Source organism: Mus caroli, unplaced genomic scaffold, assembly GCF_978045245.1.
Source record: "Mus caroli unplaced genomic scaffold, Mus_caroli_1 scaffold_8, whole genome shotgun sequence".
NCBI lineage: Eukaryota > Metazoa > Chordata > Mammalia > Rodentia > Muridae > Mus > Mus caroli.
In genome coordinates, this window is record NW_028227263.1 from 18,716,301 (window position 1) to 18,736,913 (window position 20,613).

At 51.3% G+C, this 20,613-nt stretch overlaps 2 protein-coding genes and 1 long non-coding RNA gene across 9 annotated transcripts; 2 read left to right on the top strand and 1 right to left on the bottom strand.

Annotated features, from left to right (window-relative positions):
- The first annotated feature begins 149 nt into the window (after positions 1-149).
- On the top strand, positions 150-14,714 carry Kif22 (kinesin family member 22). 2 transcript variants are annotated; one of them, XM_021167030.2, is made up of 14 exons: positions 150-224; positions 6,392-6,584; positions 8,120-8,247; positions 8,339-8,493; positions 8,692-8,901; positions 8,980-9,210; positions 9,337-9,490; positions 9,609-9,744; positions 11,363-11,531; positions 12,941-13,106; positions 13,468-13,529; positions 14,143-14,355; positions 14,439-14,498; positions 14,589-14,714. In XM_021167030.2, exons 1-14 carry the CDS (start codon positions 167-169, stop codon positions 14,634-14,636), a joined length of 1,983 nt encoding a protein of 660 aa, XP_021022689.1. In that variant the 5' UTR covers positions 150-166; the 3' UTR covers positions 14,637-14,714. The 2 variants fall into 2 exon arrangements, with proteins under 2 accessions (XP_021022689.1, XP_021022688.1); XM_021167029.1 differs by having other exon boundaries at positions 14,143-14,498.
- On the bottom strand, positions 9,047-12,945 carry LOC147002852 (uncharacterized). The gene is made up of 3 exons (XR_015047811.1): positions 11,729-12,945; positions 10,568-11,200; positions 9,047-9,266 (listed from the first exon to the last, which is right to left on the bottom strand). It is a non-coding gene; the product is annotated as an uncharacterized LOC147002852 (long non-coding RNA).
- A 652-nt stretch (positions 14,715-15,366) lies between the features above and the next one.
- Maz (MYC associated zinc finger protein) lies at positions 15,367-20,316 on the top strand. Of its 6 annotated transcripts, XM_029479991.2 has the most exons (7): positions 15,367-15,488; positions 16,121-16,207; positions 16,281-17,134; positions 17,499-17,562; positions 17,825-17,996; positions 18,738-18,967; positions 19,273-20,316. In XM_029479991.2, the coding sequence occupies exons 1-6, from the start codon at positions 15,453-15,455 to the stop codon at positions 18,938-18,940; spliced, it is 1,416 nt and encodes a 471-aa protein (XP_029335851.1). In that variant the 5' UTR covers positions 15,367-15,452; the 3' UTR covers positions 18,941-18,967; positions 19,273-20,316. The 6 variants fall into 6 exon arrangements, with proteins under 6 accessions (XP_029335851.1, XP_021023192.1, XP_021023190.1 ...); XM_021167533.3 differs by lacking the exon at positions 18,738-18,967 and having other exon boundaries at positions 15,368-15,488; XM_021167531.3 differs by lacking the exon at positions 15,367-15,488 and having other exon boundaries at positions 15,748-16,207.
- The last annotated feature ends 297 nt before the right edge of the window (positions 20,317-20,613 follow it).

Here is a 20,613-nt window from a genome sequence, read left to right on the forward strand (position 1 = left end):
CTGGGAATATTTTGCTTTCGAGACCGGAAGTGAGCCCGAGACGGCGGAATTACGGTGAGTTAGAACCGAAACTTCCGGCGGCACGTAGCTGTGATTGGTCGAATCTGAGAGGGAGGCGGAGCCCCGGTAATTCAAAAGAGAGAAGCGGGGCGGAGTAGGGAGGGCTATGAGCTTAAGGGCTAAGACGGGGCCGCAGCGACGGGAGATGGCGTCGGCCACCTCAGGTACGCGGGCCGGGAGGAGGGAGCACCACTGCGTGAGACTTACGGAGTAGCAGTGGTCCCGAAAATTCCAGGCGGCGCGGGGCGGAAGGGCGAGGGGACGCTGGCTGGCGGGCGTGGGGGTGGGCGCCACCGCACCACCCTGTCCTCTATTCGCTGCCTTCGGCGGTGTAGACGGAGTTGAGACCCTGCCTGGGCTCCAGCTCTTGTCTAGAGCCTGAGCACTAATGTTGTGCGCTTCAATTTGTGTGATCTGTAAAGCCGGGCAGCCACCCATCTGTAAAGACTGAGCAGCGATGTCTGTCTGTCTGTCTGTCTGTCTGTCTGTTCAGAGATCCCACTCCGACTGAAGGCTTGTGTGAGATCACACGGCAAAGGAAAATCCTTTCCCTCCAGCCTTGGAACCGGATGCTGTTTTCCTGGTGAAAAGGCTGGCTGCCAGGAGATTGCAAACCTTTCCTAAGACGATTTGCGTATGCGTGTCTTTCCTCTTTCTATAGGCCGAAATCTGGCCTGGCTTTGGGGGACCTTTAGGAGAACGCCTCGCCCAGGCAGTGCTGCAAGCATTTTGTGATGAACCGTTTAATGTTTGTACAGAGCTCTGAGGTCATGACTGTTAATGCCCTGTCTTTAAGAAAAAGCTTTACTTTTATCAATGTGTGCCACCTATGTGTGGATCTCCGCAGAAGCCAGAAGAGAGTGTTGGGTCCTTTAAAGCTGGAGTTACTGGCAGCTGTGAGCCACCAGATGTGGACCCTGGGAACCAAACTCAGAACCTCTAGAAAACTAATAGGCACTCAATTTCTAAGGCTCACCAGCCCCCTGTACTTGTGTTTTGACAAGAGGAAGCAGGCATAAATGGGGTAAATAGCTTCTTCAAGATAGCACAAATAGTCCCATAAACAAATGTAATATGAGGAAATACATTGATAGAAAAGCATAAACTTGTAGTGTAGAATCTGAAACAAACCTTTGGGTATTTTGAGAAATCTTTATTAAGAAATGGTAGTTGGGAGCTGAGTGGTGGTGTACACCTTTAATCCCAGAACTCAAGAGGCAGAGGCAGGTGGATCTCAGTTCAAGGCCAGCCTGGTCTACAGAGTGAGTTCCAGGACAGCCAGGGCTACACAGAGAAACCCTGTCTGGAAAAAACAAAATAAGAGAAGGGAAGAGAGAGAAATGATAGTTAGGACTGAGAGAGGAGCTGGGTCTAGTGCTCTGTAATTTCAGTAACAGGGTCACGTTCACCAAGTTTGGACATGGTGCACATACATCGTGCCGAGTTTTGAATTCCATTAGGCAGTCAGATAGGATTCAGACTGAGGGACTGATTGCCTACTGGATCTCCATGCAGGCAGGCAAAACACGTACATAAAAAGATAGTGAAAATGGTAGTTAAAGTGGGTTCAGAGGTTGGGTGGACTTTGACTCAGTCTTGAAAATATCAAAAAGAACAAGCGTTATTTAGCAATAAAAGAGTCCAGGGATGTTGTGGTGTGGTTTTTCTCTTCATAGTGGAGAGGAGTGGGCTGGGAGCACAGCTCAGCTGGTAAAGTCCTTGTCCTGGAAGCCTGAGGACTGAGTTTCATCCCATATTGAGGAACACTAGGGTTTGATCTTTGGCCTCCATGCCCATGTGCATTCGCACATAGGTGTGGGTGTGCACAAACAGAAGAATTAAAACCTACCACTGGTGTGATCCTCACACGCAAAAGGCCAAGGTAGGAGGATTGGAAGCTCAGGGCCAGCCTTTCTCAAAAAACAAAAACATATTTTTTTTTTATTATATGTAAGTACACTGTAGCTGTCTTCAGACACTCCAGAAGAGGGCGCCAGATCTTGTTACGGATGGTTGTGAGCCACCATGTGGTTGCTGGGATTTGAACTTCGGACCTTCGGAAGAGCAGTCGGGTGCTCTTACCCACTGAGCCATCTCACCAGCCCCAAAAACATATTTAAAGAGATAGAGCCAAGGCTAGCAAGATGGCTCAGCTGCTAAGAAAATTGGATGTTCTTCCAGAGAATCCTGGTTGGGTTCCCAGCACCCACACGGTGGCTCACAACCATCTATAACTCCAGTTTGGGAAGATCTGATACCCTCTTCTGGCTTCCACGGGCATCGGGAATGTATGAGGTTCTCTTAGGGTTATCATTGCTGTGATGAAACACAGTGACCAAAAGCAAGTTTATGTGGCTTACACTCCCACATTTTAATCCATCACTGAAGGAAGTCAGGACAGGAATGCAAGCAGGGTTGCAGCTGATACTCAGGAGCTGATGCAGGGCCATGGAGGGATGCTGTTTACTTCATCTGCTCACTCTCCGTTCACCATGGCCTGCTTTCCTACAAGACCCAGGACTACCAACCCAAGGATACTGGCACCACCCACATCAGTCACTAGTTAAGAAAATGTTGTACAGCTTTTTCTTATGGAAGCTTTTGCTCAGCTGAGATTGCTACCTTTCAGGTGACTCCAGCTTGTATCAAATTGATATAAAAAAAACTAGCCAGCATAGTAGCACACAGACATACATAACATCAGAGAAATTTTAAATTAAAAAGAGTTAACAGGTATTGATAACTGTGGGAAGAAAGAAAACAGTTAAAAATTCTTATTTGGGGGGAGGGTCTGAGCTATTTGTGGGTGTTAGCAAAATGAGGAAACTGTTGCAGAGATGGGCAAGGGAAGAGTTTAGTACAGGTGGAATCTGAGGTACCTAAGAACATCCAAGGGAAGCTAGATGGTAGCTTGGACAGGAGCTCTGCCAGCCAGAGACAGCTCTTTAATAGGAAGTGCTAAGGAGGAATCATCAACTTGAAGATGGGTTTTTGTTTGTTTGTTTTTTGGTTTTGGTTTTTTGAGACTGGGTTTCTCTGTGTCGCCCTGGCTGTCCTGGAACTCACTGTGTAGACCAGACTGGCCTCGAACTCAGAAATCCGCCTGCTTCTGCTTCCAAAGTGCTGGGACTAAAGGTGTGCGCCACCACGCCAGGCTCATAATTATCTTATCTTGGAAAGTATCATAACAAAGTTCAGAGAGGTTCAAGCCTGGATCTATTTATTCTAAAATTATGTCTCAGTTTGGTTTGTTTGTATTGAGATCATAAGGGGCCTGTATAGTGCTAGACACTCAGTGCCTCAGTCTGAATCCTGACTTCGTGAAGGAATTCAAAACTCAGCACCCTTTGAGACACTGTTTCTCAGCCATCCATTTCCCTGCTTATCTTATTAGTTTTCCTGACTATTCCTCAGTTTAACAGTCTTAATTAAATGTTTTCCCTGTGTCCCACCCTCTGTCAACTTTTGTATTACTAGCGTTCTGAGTTGTATAGTTCTTTGTTTCGAGGCTGTCACACTGCAAACTGTTCAACCCCGGTAGCATAGCACTCTCCTTATTCACCTCCAAGTTGTAATGAGCAAAACTTCTCCAGACGCTTCCACGTGTTCACTGGGGTACAAATGTCCCTAGGTGAGATAGCTCAGATTCACTTCACAGGCACAGTCACCTGCTCTCTTGGCACCAATTATCTTTTGTTCGAGAAACCCTGTCTCGAAAAACAAACAAACAAAAAAGACTTATTTATTTTATATATGTGAGTACACTATAGCTGTCTTCAGACACATCAGATCCCATTACAGATGGTTGTGAGCCAGCATGTGGGTTCTGGGAATTGAACTCAGGACCTCTGGAAGAGCAGAGCAGTCAATGCTCTTAACTACTGAGCATCTCTCCAGCCCCAGAGATTCTTTTTTTTTAACCTTTTGTAAATAGAGGCTTGGGGATGGAGGGAAGGCTCATCTATAAGATCTCATGCTGCTTTCCAAAGGACCTGAGTTGGTTCTGAGCACCTGCATTGGGCTGTCCCAATCTTCTATACCTCTAGCTCCAGAGGACCTGACTCTCGATTCTGGCCTTGGAGGGCACCTCTCTAGGAGGGGCATGCATTCATTCAAACATACATATATCATAAATAAAAAATAAGGATTAAAAAATCTTTTGTGTTTTTTGACAATAAAAAATAATTTAGGATTTTTTTCCAATGACAAAATCACTGGAAAGAAATGAAGAGTGTGTCAGATAAGAGTTACAAGTCTGTATCTTTGCCTTGTTTGTCTTTAGTATTTAACTAAATGATCAACAAGTCATTTCAGTAAAACCCAGGACTTTTCCCTTCTTTATTGATGTCTGTGTATGTGTGTACATGTGTGTGTGTGGGCGGGGGTTGCCCATAGTGACCAGAAAAGGATATTGGCCTCAAACTCAAGACAATTCTCCTGGCCTGGCCTCCAGGTGTTTACCATGGACCTAACCTGGGTCCTCCTCTGTGTAAATAACAAGCACTCTTTTGTTTTTTTTTTTTTTTTTTTTTTTGGTTTTTCAAGACAGGGTTTCTCTGTGTAGCCCTGACTGTCCTGGAACTCACTCTGTAAACCAGGCTGGCCTCGAACTCAGAAATCCGCCTGCCTCTGCCTCCCGAGTGCTGGGACTAAAGGCGTGCGCCACCACACCTGGTTGCAACAAGTACTTTTAATCACTGAGCCATCTCTCCAGCCCTCGCTTGGTTTTGTCAATGTCAGATGTAAAATCTTAGGAGGAGGAGAGAAGGAGGGGGAAGAGATGAGACAAGAAGAGAAAAGAGAGGAAGTCTTAGTCCTTTAGGGCATTCCTGTGATTGGCAGTTCACAGTGGGGCCCAGCACTGTCTGAAACCTTGTTAGAAAGACAATCTCAGATTAATTCAGAGACTTATGCTGTTTATAGATTTAAACAAAATCTTCCATGTTACTTCTGTATATATCACAGTTGGAGAATTCTGCTTTGTGTCTTGTGTCCACCTACCCTACTTATAGAGCAGAGAAGGAACTGGCTTACCTTGAGGGATGCCCACAGCACAACTGTGATGCTTTGTATATGGTTGGCCCAGGGAGTGGCACTATTTGGAGGCGTGACCTTGTTGGAGTGGGTGTGTCACTGTGGACGTGGGCTTTGAGATCCTTATCTTAGCTGCCTGGAAGCCAGTCTTCTGTTTGCTGCCTTCAGAATAAGAGGCGCAACTCTCAGCTCCTCCAGCCCCACATCCGCCTGGATGCTGCCATGTTCCCGCCTTGATGATAATGGACTGAACCTCCAAACCTGTAAGCCAGCCCCAGTTAAATGTGGTCCTTATAAGACTTGCCTGCCGGGCGTGGTGGCGCACACCTTTAATCCCAGCACTCGGGAGGCAGAGGCAGGTGGATTTCTGAGTTTGAGGCCAGCCTGGTCTACAAAGTGAGTTCCAGGACAGCCAGGGCTATACAGAGAAACCCTGTCTCAAAAAACCAAAAAAAAAAAAAAAAAAAAAAAAAAAGACTTGCCTTATGGGGCTAGAGAGATGGCTCAGTGGTTAAGAACACAGTCTGCTCTTCCAGAGGTCCTGGGTTCAATTCCCAACAACCACATGGTGGCTCACAACCATCTGTAATGGGATCTGATGCCCTCTTCTGGTGTGTCTGAAGCAGTGTACTCACAAACATAAAATAAATCTGCCAGTGGGTGGTGGCGCACGCCTCTAATCCCAGCACTTGGGAGGCAGAGGCAGGCGGATTTCTGAGTTTAAGGCCAGCCTGGTCTACAAAGTGAGTTCCAGGACAACCAGGGCTACACAGAGAAATCCTGTCTCAAAAAAAAACAAAAAACAAAAAACAAAAACAAAAACAAAAAATAAATCTTTAAAAAGGAAAAAAAAAAAAAAAGACTTGCCTTATATATAACAACAGACACCACGACCAAGGCAACTCCTATAAGGACCACATTTAACTGGGGCTGGCTTACAGGCTCAGAGATTCAGTCCATTATCATCAAGATGGGAACATGGCAGCATCCAGGCAGACATGGTGCAGGAGGAGCTTAGAGTTCTCCATCTTCATCTGAAGGCAGCAAGCAGAATACTGACTTCCAGGCAGCTAGGATGAGGGTCTTAAAGCCCACATCCACAATGACACACTTCCTCCAATAGGTCACACTTCCTAATAATGCCACTCCCTGGGTCAACTATATTCAAGCCATCACAACAACCATGATGAAAAGAGCTTCCCCCTAAGTAAGAGGCACCCCTGGACCTTCTAGCAAAGTTGATTCCCATTTCTCTGTGCTTCTCCAAATTTTAACACCTAAAACTGGTCTCTTCCAGGACCTGGCCGCTGTGTAAGCAAAGGAGGGCTTGGCCGTCGGCCGCCTCTAGCTCGAGTAAGGGTGGCTGTGCGGCTGCGCCCGTTTATGGATGGAGAGACAGAAGCGAAGGAGCTCCCCTGTGTCCGAGCCATAGACAGCTGCTCTCTTGAAGTGGCTAACTGGAAGAAATACCAGGAGACGCTCAAATATCAGTAAGGTTCAGGCTGATCCTCCACGTAGGCCTGCGCGCTTGTTACTTTCACAGGGTTTCTGAGATCTCTCTCTCAGGATCTTGTTCCTTGCTGTCACTCAATCCTTCCTCTGGTTATTTAGCTGTTAATGGTGTGAGGTGAGTGCTGTGGAGAAAGACTAGAAGTTGAACAAAGGAAGGAAGGAGCAACCTATGTGGCTTCAAATAGGATCTAGAAAATACAGGGGAAGGGCAGGAAAGCAGACCTGGCAGCCAATCAGAGAAGACCGTGCAGATTCTGGAATGGCAAACCAGATGGGAACTACACAAAAGACTTACACTTGGCCTGTTAGTCTGGCCTAGAGGGCTATAAACCACAGACTGCATTCAGGTCAGATACAACCAAAGTCTTCCATTTGGTTGTTTTATTTTTTTTGTTTCTTTGGATTTTGTTCTTTTGAAACAAGGTCTCATAAAGTCCAGGCTGGCCTTGAACTACTGATCCTCTTGACTTTCCTCCTCAGTGCTGGGAGCCCAGGTGCTGTGCTGACATGCCCAGCACAGTAGACTTTTCTGTAAATCAAGTTTTATCATTTGTTTACATAACAATAGTTGCTTAACTAGCCTTAGAATTAAGGCATGTTCACATAGTCACAAAACCTAAAATATTTATTATTTGCTTCTTTATAGAAAGTTAGTTTACTTCAGTGCTAATCCCTTAGTAATTAGGCTTCTGGTCCTTTCCAGCTTTCTTGTCAGCATGCACTGAATCACTAGACCATCCTTTTATTTACCCTGTTCCAATGCTACCTCAAGGAAAATATTGGAAAGCCCTTTCACACCATGTTGTGTGACGCATTACTGGGAAGATATAAACAAATGGCTGCTCACCACAAGGCGAGAACTAACTACCTAAATAACCTAAATAAGGACACCACCAATATCCAACTTGGAGAACCAATACGTTTTATTTGGGGTTATTTATAGGAATATGGGTTTATAGGCAGGTAAATGACCCAAAGACAGCTGCATCACCCAAGCCCACCCTAGCTCACAAAGATGGACTCCTGGAGCACATGGCACAGCCTGCAGGCAGTGAGCCTCTTCCAAGCAGCTCAACTGGCCTGTTTCTCCAGACTGCTCTGCTCTTGGAGCCCTGTCTGATATGTCTGGGGAGGCAGTTGTTCACGTCAGGCTCAGGACACACTTCCTGAGTTTAGGCTCCCCTCCACAGAGCACTGCCTCTTGTCCCTGTGTCCTGCTTGGCAGCACTTCCTTCTGCTGGCAAAATCATTTATTCCTTCTACCATGGTCTTGCTTGTCTCCTGAATCATTGTAGAGTATGGGTATCTGGCCAACCAGATTGCAGTGTGAGATGAATTTGTTTCCCTAACATCAGTACAATGACTGGATATGGTAAAATTTTCAGAGACACTTTGAAGGTCTTTGTCAAAAAAAAAAAAAAAAAAAAAAAAAAAGGGATAGAGCCTTTAAAGCCAGCATCATCTAGGTGAGGGTATCACAAAACAGCCTACTAATACCTTTTTTCACCTACAGGTTTGATGCCTTCTATGGTGAGAAGAGCACTCAGCAGGAAGTCTATGTGGGTTCAGTACAGCCCATCCTAAGGCACTTGCTGGAAGGGCAGAATGCCAGTGTACTTGCCTATGGGCCTACTGGGGCAGGTGAGAGAGCCAGACGAGAACTACCTATGCATGAGGAAAAGAACTAGGAGCGTTGAGGGGAACTTCATACCTTTCTCTGCTCTTTGCCCAGGGAAGACACACACAATGCTGGGCAGCCCAGAGCAGCCTGGAGTGATTCCTCGGGCTCTCATGGACCTCCTGCAACTAGCAAGGGAAGAGAGTGCTGAGGGACGGCCATGGGACGTTTCTGTTGCTATGTCCTATTTAGAGATCTATCAGGAAAAGGTAAGGTGGCAAAGTAACAGCCGTCTGGAGAGGACACGAAGCTCTCCGCTAGTAAAGAGGTGCAGCGAAGCCTAGACAGGCGGGGTTGGGGTAGCAAGTGGAAGAACCCTAACAGTCCAGTAGAGAAAAGGATCCTAATCCCCATGAAGCAGGCACCCTGGTCATGGAGAAATGGGCTCACTGTCACTGCTCAAATAGGTATTAGACCTCTTGGATCCTGCATCAGGAGACCTCGTGATCCGAGAAGACTGCCGAGGGAACATCCTGATCCCAGGCCTCACACAGAAGCCCATCACCAGCTTCTCTGACTTCGAGCAACACTTCCTTCCAGCCAGTAGAAATCGCGCTGTAGGAGCCACCCGGCTTAACCAGCGTTCTTCCCGTAGTCACGCAGTGCTCTTGGTCAAGGTAAGGCCCGCTGACAGAAAGGCTTGGGAAGCCCCTGAAATGTGGACTGAGTCTGGGTCTCTCTCTCTCTTCCCCTAGGTAGATCAGCGTGAACGTTTGACTCCATTTCGCCAGCGGGAAGGAAAACTCTACCTTATTGATTTGGCTGGTTCAGAGGACAACCGTCGCACAGGCAACCAGGGCATTCGGCTCAAAGAGAGCGGAGCCATTAACACCTCCCTCTTTGTACTGGGCAAAGTGGTGGATGCATTAAACCAGGGCCTCCCTCGTATACCATACCGGGACAGCAAGCTCACTCGTCTGTTGCAGGTCATGTCCACCCATGTTGAATCAAAAGGAACAGGAGAAGGTGGCACTTAGGCCTGCTGGTTAGGGAAGCAGGCATTGTTGTAAAGGAATAGGAGTCTGACCCATACTCTAATTCTCACTCCTCAGGACTCTCTGGGAGGCTCAGCTCATAGCATCCTCATTGCCAACATTGCTCCTGAAAGACGTTTTTACCAGGATACAATCTCAGCATTGAACTTCACTGCTAGGTCCAAGGAGGTGATTAACCGCCCTTTCACCAATGAGAGTCTACAGCCTCATGGTGAGGACCAGGGAAGAGGGGTGGAATAGCCAGGAGAGTTGGGGAGTTTGCCAGAATCACCAAGCACTGATACTGAAGCTGGCCACTCTGATTCTTTATATCTCATTAATCTCCTTAGCCTTGGCACCTGGTAAGCTGTCTCAGAAAGAACTGCTCGGCCCCTCAGAGGCAAAGAAAGCCAAAGGCCCTCAAGAAGAATCAACTGGGAGCCCTGAGTCTACAGCAGCTCCATCGTCTGCCTCCCAGAAACTAAGGTGAGAGTCAGGCCTTTCCTACAGAATAAAATAGCTGGAGGTAACAGTGGGGTTAGCCTGTCAAGTCTTTGAGCAAAGGGATTCATCCTAAACTCACCAAAGGGCCAGCCAGATTGGCGCTCTGGACAAAGGCACGCTTAGATGGAGTGCATCAAGCTTAGACCCTCACTTTGAGGATTCAGTTTTAGGAGATGGAGATCCTGAGTTTTTAAAGCCAGAAAATTTAAATACAGAAAACCAGGTGCCCAGCAGTGGTGGTGCATATCTTTAATCCAGCACTTGAAAGGCAGAGGCAAGTGGATCTCTTGACTTTGAGGCCAGGCTGGGCGTGGTGGCGCACGACTTTAATCCCAGCACTTGGGAGGCAGAGGCAGGTGAATTTCTTGAGTTTGAGGCCAGCCTGGTCTACAGAGTGAATTCCAGGACAGCCAGGGCTAAAGAGAGAAACCCTGTCTCGGAAAAAAAAAAAAAACTTTGAGGCCAGCTTCATCTACAAAGCAAGTTCTAGAACAGCTAGAGCTACACAGAGAAACCCTGTCTCTAAACTGTTCCCTACCCCACTCCCCAAAAAGAATGACTTGTTCTGTGAAGCCAGTAAAAGTAATTCCTACTGTTCACTCTACACTTTCTTATGCTGTTCTCCAAAGGCTGGAGCATGGAGAACAGGTCGTGGCCTGTGGCTTTGAAGAGCTCGTTCAGTGTAGCACAGATAATCTCACTGGATGTTATTAGAAAAGTGGCATTTTCACTTTGAAAAAACAATTTTCATCAGAGGTGAGGGTGAAGGTTCAAGGCAGATTGATGTATGACTGATAGGACTTACTGTGCTTAGATAGCCAGGACTCCGCTGGAACAAGACTCTTCCGTATACAGCCCACTGGATAAAGGCGTCTTTTCACTTTAGGTCTTTAGTAGCTTTCCTGTTCATGAGGGCCTCTTTTGTTAACTTTCCCTGCTAGCTTTCCAATATCCAAGCCCTCAGCTCTCACCTTATCCCTTTCTTCTTTGTGTTTGTGGTATGCATGGTTATGTGTGCATATGGATGCATATGGATGCTTGAGGATGAGGCTGAGACTCTGCCTCAGTCACTCCTGTACCTTACACACTGAGGTGAGGTCTCAATAAAACCCAGAGCTTCCTGCTGTGGCTACTATTTCTAGCCTGCTTGCTTGCTTGCTTGCTTGGGGCATCCTATGTCTCCCTTTGAGGCTGGAATAATAGGCAGGCTGCCACACCCACTTGGCATTTATTGTGGGCTCTAAGTATCCAACTTCCAAGCCCCTTGTTTACAGGCAAGTGCTTTTCACTGCTGAGTTACCTTCCCAGTGCCCCCTCCTCCTCCTCCCTGATCACAAGCACCTCCTGGACAGGGTAGTATTGAGGTCCCTAATGTGTGGCATCCAGTGCATGTTAGCTTCTTATCTGATATTCCAGTATCCCTGAGAGTTTACTTCACCTGAAAAAGACAAGATGACTAGATATCAGTTATCAGAGACTAGGTAACTGCTTAAAGAGTTCCCATCAGGATCATGGAACACATACACCAAGTTAAGGTGTGACAAGGATTGTCCTGCTGCTGTCGGTGAGGAGAGAGAAGGTAACCTTTTTTTCAACTCAGCCTCTTACAGAAGCTAAGCAATATGGATCCAGCCATGTTAGAGAACCTCCTGAGTATGGAACGTTTGCTGGGTTCCCAGGGGAGCCAAGGGACCCCTCTACTGAATACCCCAAAGCGAGAACGGATGGTGCTCATTAAGACAGTGGAGGAAAAGAACTTGGAGATTGAGGTAAATGTTGGGGAAGGTGGCTGAATATTCCAACCAGCTTTAAGAAGCATTCCTAGTGTCTTCAGACAGGAAAGGGTACTTAGATGCTGATCTAGAATTCAGTTTCCATCCAGTTCTGGACGTTTTCTGTCTTCTGTTTGAATAATGTTTGTTTGGTGTTTAAGATTTATTTTTATGTATACTGGTTTTATGCTGACCTTTATGACTGTGTATCACACGTGTGCGATGCCTGCCGAGGTCAGAAGAAGTTGTCAGATACTCCGGGTCTAGAGTTAAGAGATAGTTATGAACTGCCATATTGGTGGAATCAAGCCTGGGTTCTCTGGAACAGTATACTTAGCTACCGAGCCATCTCTCTAGCCCCTGCTTGAATACACTTAACATGACTGAAGCCTAAGAAACAACTGAGATCAGATAACAGGGGGAAGAAATCCAAATTAGAGAAATGGCTCAGTGGTTAGGAGCCCATGCTGTTCTGGCAGAGGACCCTAATTCAATTGCCAGCACCCATATGAGGCAACTTCCAGCTTCAGGGAGCCAACATCTCTCTGAGGTCTTTGGGTATATACATAGACTGCACACATACACAAGATAGTAAATATATTACCAGAGGCTAGAGACATGATTCAGCAGTTAAGAACACTGACTCAATTTCTAGCAACCACAGAGCAGTTCATGACTGCCTATAATTCTATTTCCAGAGGACCCAACACTGTCTTCTGACCTACAAGGGCACCAGGCACATAGTGCACAGACATCCATGCAGGCCAAACACCCACACATATAAGTAAAAATTCGTTTGGCCCAATCTGCATAGTAAGTTCTAGGCCAACTGTGGCTACATAGTGAGACTTTATCTTAAAAAAATAAAAAAGTAAAAAAAATCTAAGGCTGGAGAGATGGCTCAGAGGTTAAGAATGCTGGTTCTCCTTACAGAGGTCCTGAGTACAGGCCCCAGCAACGGCATGATGGCGGTTCAGAACCGTCTGCAGGGAGATCTGCTGCCTATGCAGGCATAACACTGTATAATCAAAAAAAATCTTTAAAACATGAGAGAGGTGGTATTGCAAACCTTTAATTCCAGCACTCTGAAGGCAGACAGGTAGATAGATCTCTGTGAGTTTGAGTTTCACAACTTGTCTTGAAAAGCCAAAAAAAAAAAAAAAAAAAAAAAAAACCAAAAGAAAAAGCCTCCTCAAGTTGAATACCTTGCTTAAAAGGACTCATTCTGTCTCTAGGTAGCCCTCTGCTCACTAGACCTCCCTTAGTTATTTTGAATTCTGTCTCATTGGGTCTCCTGCCATCCCCACCTTGTCCTCTTGGATCTCAGAACTCTTATCTGCTCACCTTCCTAATCCACTGCTTTGGGGCTGGATCTAAATCACATCTCCCATGATTCTTTCCAACAGAGGCTTAAGATGAAGCAAAAAGAACTGGAAGCCAAGGTGCTGGCCCAGGAGACACCGGATCCAGGGGAAAAAGAGAACACTCCCACAATTCTCCAGCCCCCTGCCTCTTATAGTGGCACAGTGGCAAAGCCCCTGAAAAAGGCTGTAGTGATGCCCCTGCAACGGAGTAAGTTTAGTTCCAGGTTCCAGGAAGTAGCAGCTACCTCAGAAAGGAAGAGACGTAAAGATGCTGTAATCATGTCACTCATCCTCCCACTGGGTCTGAAAATGCCCTGGATGCTTGTCCTAGGGTGTTGTAGACAGTGGGGTACTGACTGGCTATGGTGCCACTCAGGAGGGTGAGGCAGGAGGGTTACTATGAGTTCTAGGTTAGCCTTATAGAATGAGACCCTGCCTCAAAAAGAAAAAAAGTCATATTGAAAGGAAGGAGCTAGGGAAATCAGAATTGGGAGACGCAAATGGTTACTAGGAGGGGAGGGAGGGAAGGAGGTGGCCTGTGCCCTTGACCAGTTCCAAATTCCTTTCAGTTCAGAAGCAGAGAGAGTCCTCAAACAAAATCCACCTCCTGAAGAAAGGCCCCAAAAGGAAGGTGAGTCCCACCCCATTTTCCAGCTGGGAACCTTTTGCATAATGCCTTAAAGATGATGCCTTAAAGAGCTTTTTTGAGGGGGTGGGGTGGGGGAGTGAGGTATGGATGTGTCTCATAGAAAATATCTACCACTGTTTCTTTTCTTCTTGATGCCCCTTGTATTTGGATTGGCTGCTGACTGGATCTAATGTGGCCCCCTGCCCTCTAAGAACTGTAGAGCCTATTTAGGAAATGGACAAGTATTTAAGAATCTCTCACATATAATGAAAAATATAATTTTCTCCACACAAAACATTAGTAGAACTGTCCCCATTGTAATGACATGATGCAGTTTCCCCCACATGGGATTTTTGTTTGGTTTCCCTTTTCCCCCTGTACTGGAAATTGAACCCCAGCCCTCAAGCACGGAAGGCACATGCTCTATACTTCCTCCTAGTCAGGATTGATGTGTGCACTCAGTCACTCATCGACTCCTCACAGCAACTGAGAAAGGAGCTAGCAATTAAATAAGCACAACAAAATTAGTGACCAGAGGGGAGAGGCCGCAGAGAGATGGACTGCCTCATCATGGCAGTCACCCACTGCCTTTATTGGTATTTCTGTTACCTCATAGCTGGAGCCATCCCATGAGTCAGAAGCTGTGGAAAAGGATGAGGACTACTGGGAGGTACAAATTAGCCCAGAGTTACTGGCACATGGGCGCAAAAAATTATTGGATCTGCTGAATGAAGGCTCAGCTCGAGAACTGCGCAGCCTGCAGCGCATTGGCCAGAAGAAAGCCCAGCTCATCGTGGGCTGGAGGGAGCTCCACGGCCCCTTCAGTGAGGTAACAACCTGGGGGGACAGGTGCAGTGGGGTGGGTGTCCCCATGCTGTGTCCACTCCCTTCCTATTGTTGCTGTCCCACTAGGTGGAGGACTTGGAACAGGTGGAAGGCATCTCTGGGAAGCAGGTGGAGTCTTTCCTGAAGGTAAGGCCACCTTTGCCCTTTCTGCATGGTGTTCTCCCACAGCAGCCCACCTTCGGCTGCTATGCTAACGCACGTTCCTCTTCTTTACAGGCGAATCTCTTGAGTTTGGCCGCCAGCCAGCACAGCGGTCCCTCTTGACTACCAGCTCTTGACATTACCTTCTTTTAAAAATCCTTGTATAGTGACGTGTTGTGTAAATACAGTTTTTATTCCGTGCTTGAGCCTGGTTTTTGAGGTTGACAGGGCTGGGGTCAGAGTCCATAACTACCCTGGGGGTCAGGATCACGCTCTGCGGGACACCCATGTAGGCGCCATCTTTGGGAAACCCCCAAACTAGGCCAAGATTGTAAATAAACCATTGGAATGGGGAGGGGACGGTGGCCTAGAAGAATCAAAAAGCTGACGCGAAAGCTTAAGCACAGCGACCGTTAAGCGGGCACGCGCTCCAAGTTAGCCCCGCCTCGCTGTAACTCCCTCGGCGCGCTCCCCTCTCTCCCGCTCAGCAGCGACGGCCCTGTTATGTGCGCGTGCGCGCGAAATAACGGCCGCTGGCGGAGGGAAGTGGGGGGTGGAATCGTTCAAGTGGGGGAAGAGAAGCCGCCTAGTCTCCCGCGCGCCCACCACCTGCACCATCGCCAGCCAATCAGCAACCGTCTCGGGGGTCTCGCGCTCGGGGCGACCGGGGCTGCTGGGTGGCTCCCCCGTCCCTCCGCCCTCTAGAGTCCCTCCTGTCCCTCCCCCTCCCGCTGGCCCCGCGCGCGCTCGCGCTCGCGCCCGCTCCAGCCTCTTGTGTGTCCTCGCGCCCCCCGCCCGCCCTCCGGCGCGCAGTGTGCGCCGCTCCCCCACCCTCCTCCCCCCTCCCTCCTTGCGCGCCTCCTCCTTGGGTCCCCCTCCCCCACAGCTGCCTCCTCCCGCCCCAGGGTGAGCGCGAGCCACCTCCCTCCTCCCTCCGCCATGGATCCCAGCAACTGGAGCAGCTTCATCTTCCAGGTAACAACCCCCGCCCCCCCGCCCCTGCCCCCCCTCCCACACCCCCTCCTGCCCGCCCTCCCTCCTGTCCCACACCCCCTCCGCGCGCCCGGTGCGCGCGCAGCTGTCCCCCTCCCTCCCTCGCGCCCTCCCCCGCCCTCCCCGAGGCGCCGGCTGGGCGCGCGCGCGCGGCGGGGGCCGAAGCTGCTCCCTCGCTCCCCCCACCCCGCCCCGCCAGGCTCCAACCGCCGCCACCGCCGCCGCCGCCGCCCGGGCCCCCCGCCCCCGGCCCCGGCCCTCGGCCCCGCGGGGCCTCTCGCCCCCACCCAGGGGGCGTCGCCGCCGCCGCCGCGCTCCGCGCCCCACAAGACGCCCTCCTTCCCTCCCTCCCGCCGGCCGGGGTGCGCGGGCGGCGGGGCGGCCCTCGGGCCATGCGTTCGGCTCGGCCCAACCCGGCCGGCCGGGGGCGGCGCCCCGAGCCCGGGCCCCGCGCGGCCCGTGCCCCCGGCTCCCGCTGAGCTCCGGGGGCCCCCACTGTGGCCGAGGCCATGTTCCCCGTGTTCCCTTGCACGCTGCTGGCCCCCCCCTTCCCCGTGCTGGGCCTGGACTCCCGGGGGGTGGGCGGCCTCATGAACTCCTTCCCGCCACCTCAGGGTCACGCCCAGAACCCCCTGCAGGTCGGGGCTGAGCTCCAGTCCCGCTTCTTTGCCTCCCAGGGCTGCGCCCAGAGTCCATTCCAGGTGAGTAGGGGCCGGGCCGGGCGGGCAAGCGCCGACCATCGACCGCGGCCCACACGGCGCCTTGTCTCCGCAGGCCGCGCCGGCGCCCCCACCCACGCCCCAGGCCCCGGCGGCCGAGCCCCTCCAAGTGGACTTGCTCCCGGTTCTCGCCGCCGCGCAAGAATCAGCCGCGGCGGCGGCGGCTGCTGCGGCGGCTGCCGCTGCAGTGGTTACTGCACCCCCGGCCCCTGCCGCCGCCTCCACAGTGGACACAGCGGCCCTGAAGCAGCCTCCGGCGCCTCCTCCGCCACCCCCTGCCGTCTCCGCACCAGCCGCCGAGGCCGCGCCCCCCGCCGCGGCCGCCACTATCGCCGCCGCAGCGGCTGCCACCGCTGTCGTCGCCCCAACCTCGACGGTCGCCGTGGCCCCGGTTGCATCAGTCTTGGAAAAGAAGACAAAGAGCAAGGGGCCCTACATTTGCGCCCTGTGCGCCAAGGAGTTCAAGAACGGCTACAACCTCCGAAGGCACGAAGCCATCCACACGGGAGCCAAGGCTGGCCGGGTCCCTTCGGGTGCTATGAAGATGCCCACCATGGTGCCCCTGAGCCTCTTGAGTGTCCCCCAGCTGAGCGGAGCCAGCGGGGGTGGGGGAGAAGCCGGGGCTGGCGGCGGCACAGCAGCGGTGGCGGCCGGTGGCGTTGTGACCACGACTGCCTCTGGGAAACGCATCCGGAAGAATCACGCCTGCGAGATGTGCGGCAAGGCCTTCCGCGACGTCTACCACCTGAACCGACATAAGCTGTCGCATTCGGACGAGAAGCCCTACCAGTGCCCTGTGTGCCAGCAGCGCTTCAAGCGCAAGGACCGCATGAGTTACCACGTGCGCTCACATGACGGCGCTGTGCACAAGCCCTACAACTGCTCCCACTGTGGCAAGAGCTTCTCCCGGTGTGCAGGGGCCTCGCTGCCCACTAGGCCGGTGGGGGGGAGGGCAACAAGGTGGCCTGTCTTTGGCTGGTGGGGAGGCGGCTCCCGTTCCTGGGGACAGGAACCACTCCCAGGGAGGAGGGAAGTTGCTAGGAACAGGGGGTGGTACTTTAGAAGAGGTGGGTCTCTGGGCCGAAGGAAAGCAGCCTCTGGGCAGAAGAGGAATCTTGGTTTGAGGGCTTTCCTGCCTGAGGACAGGAGCTGAGGGGGAAACGCTGGGACCTCTGCAGAGGCATTTTGGAGGAACCTAGGTAGATTTGAGGCACACCTCACCTTGGAGCCTAAGCCCTAACACACACCCCCTCCCACCTCAACATATCCCTAGGCCGGATCACCTCAACAGTCACGTCAGACAAGTGCACTCAACAGAGCGACCCTTCAAATGTGAGGTAGGAAGCCAGCTTCCTCCTGTCCTGGTTTTCATGATTTTGATCCTCATTGTAGCTGTGTGGGTTCAGCCTCTCAGACCCCCTTTTTCTCTCTCTTTTTGCCTCTTCACTCCATTTTCACATTTCTCCTTCAAGGCCTGGTCATCTCACGCCCATTTCCTACAGATCAAAGACCCCCGAGACTCTGATCCCCTTATCTTGCCCCCTTCTCTCTACTCCCCGAAGCTTTAACTCTCCTGTGACCCCACACCCTCCCCCCCAGAAATGTGAGGCAGCTTTTGCTACGAAGGATCGCCTCCGAGCGCACACAGTCCGACACGAGGAGAAGGTGCCATGTCATGTCTGTGGCAAGATGCTGAGCTCGGCTTATATTTCCGACCACATGAAGGTGCACAGCCAGGGCCCTCACCATGTCTGTGAGCTCTGCAACAAAGGTACATGCTAAGGGGTGCCAGGAGGGCAGGGATTAAAAAGGGGGGCACAGAGCTGTTGGTTTTTTCACCGATGTGGGTCAAGGGGGCTGCAGCTAAGAGCTTGTGGCGAGTAGAGAGAACCCTTTAAGGGGCAAGTACAACAGCATTGGAAACAACACCACTAAATTATGTGCCATGGTTCACAGGAGACCGTCTACCAGAAATTCAACCTCTTGGGTGTGCTTGGGAGAATGAAGTGGGACGTGGTTACTTTGAGAAAGGAATAGCCAAAAAGCCGGTCCCAAGGGTTTCAACTTAGCAGCCACAAGCTCTTGTCTCCAGCTCCTGGGGCAGGTGGAGTACATCAGCAGGGGTGTGATAAGCACGCACCCTACCCAGTAGCAGAAAGCTGGTTTCACTGGTTGGTGACTAAAGGAGCTGAGACAGGGGGGCACTGGAGAGGGGGGACACAGCCGTCTCCACTGAGAGTCAAGCCTTTAAAAAGCTAGGCAGCCGTGTCGTGTCCTGTGGGGACGGGAGGTCTCTGTAGAGATTAAGGATTAAGTAAGGCACCACACAAACCAGTCCCCGAGCAAGCGCAGGCAAAGCCTATGTTTCTCTGGAGTAGTTGGCCCCAGCCTACCAAGGATGTGGGAGGAGGACAGTGCCATGTGAGGAGGGTGTCCCCAGCCTAGGAGAACAGCCCTGTCTCTGGGGTCTCCACCAGGCTGACCCCAACCCCCATCCCAACCCCCCCAATAGGCTTCACCACAGCAGCATACCTGCGCATCCACGCGGTGAAGGACCATGGGCTCCAGGCCCCGCGGGCTGACCGCATCCTGTGCAAGCTGTGCAGCGTGCACTGCAAGACCCCTGCCCAGCTGGCCGGCCACATGCAGACCCATCTGGGGGGGGCCGCCCCTCCTATCCCGGGAGATGCCCCCCAGCCACAGCCTACCTGCTGAGGGGGACCCCTGCACCCACCAGGCAAGGTGTGGGACATGGCTGGGGGGGGCAGCATGGGATGTGTGGGACAAGGGAACTCAAAGGGCCCAATAGGGGATTGCAGGAAGGCCAGGGATGCCAGTCTGTCACTCAGATTAGGGAGCCTTGGGATCCAGAGAGGGCAGTATGGACATGCTCTGTCTGGAAGCAGGCAGGCCGAAGCCTCTGGGGACCAGATAGGAAGTAACGGCTGTGTCCCAGGGGAAATAGGGAAATAGTTGAAAGTCTGGGGTATGGAACGTGTTTCTTGCCATTTAGGTTGTGCTGTGATCCTTGGTGTTTCTCGCTGTAGGTACTGGTGAGGTTTGTCCAATGGCAGCGGCGGCGGCAGCAGCGGCGGCGGCGGCAGCAGCAGTGGTGGCAGCCCCTCCCACAGCTGTGGGCTCCCTCTCTGGGGCAGAGGGGGTACCAGTGAGCTCTCAGCCACTTCCCTCCCAGCCTTGGTGAGCTCCAAGTTGATGGGGGAGAGGGGAGAGTGGAGGAAAGCTCTTCTTGGTACAGTCTCCTCTTCCCAGCAACTCCTCACGACTGCATCAGCCGAGGAGCCTGCAGACAGACAGGAGGGAGAAGGAATTCACTAGGTTTTAACAATGTTTCTCCTGCTCCTTTCTCCTCCCTATCAGAGCTGACCCTACAAACACCTGTCCCCTGAGTTGTGTTGAAGTCCCCTGGACAATGAGCAGGGGTGGCAGAGGACAGCAGCAGCCACTGCCCTCACCTTTAACCCCTTGCCTTTCCTCCCAGGGATTTGTGAGCCTTTCCCTAGAAGGTCCTGTGCTCTCCTCCTTCTGTCCCCTCCCCTACTGTCTGCTGCCCCTTCCTGGGGAGTTGGTGCTTTCTTTTTTGTTGTTGTTTTTTTTTTTCCCAGGGGTAGGGAGGAGAGAGGAGGGGAAAGAAGATTCTGTCCCAGAGGAGAAAAAAGGTGGTATTGAGGAGGGGCAGAAGCAGGGAAGGCAGAGGGATACTTGAGTAAGGTTGGGTGGTTAAACCCCAAGCATCCTACTGGAGTGTCTGTCCAGGGAGAAGCCAAGGAGAGCATCAGAAGGAGCCACTGGAGCCAGAGGCAGAACAAGAGAGATGGAATCTTAGGGGGCCAGGGCAAAGGAGGGGAGCCAGGGACAAGAGGTGCTTCCTGGGGGTGGGGGAATGCAGCCACAGTGTCTCCCCCTTCCCTCTTCCACCCCAGCTCCAGCCCTGGTCTTTTCTTCCTCTTTCCCACAACAGAAGCTATGGCCCTGGCCATGTCATCGTGTTCCTGTGTCCCTTGCATGTTCCCCACCCTCCCCTCCCTCCTTTTGCGCAGACCCCATTACAATAAATTTTAAATAAAAACTTGTCTCTGAGTTCCTAAGTTATCTTCACCAAGCCCCCTGTTGTGTGTGCGAGCCTCACCCCACCCAGGGAGAGGGAGGGGTTCTTTGTTGACCATGATCTTGGTCCCAACCTTTCCTGCTCTGCAAAGTGGTAGCTTCTCTCTTCTGAGGTACAGCCTCTAGCTGCGGTACAACACAAATTTAGGGTAGGGCCAAGAATCCAGAAGTTGTGGAGAGCAGGTCTTCAGGGAATACCCAATCTGAACAGGCACAGAATGAATACCCACTGGAGATTTGGGATGCCTGAGCTAGTTATTGAT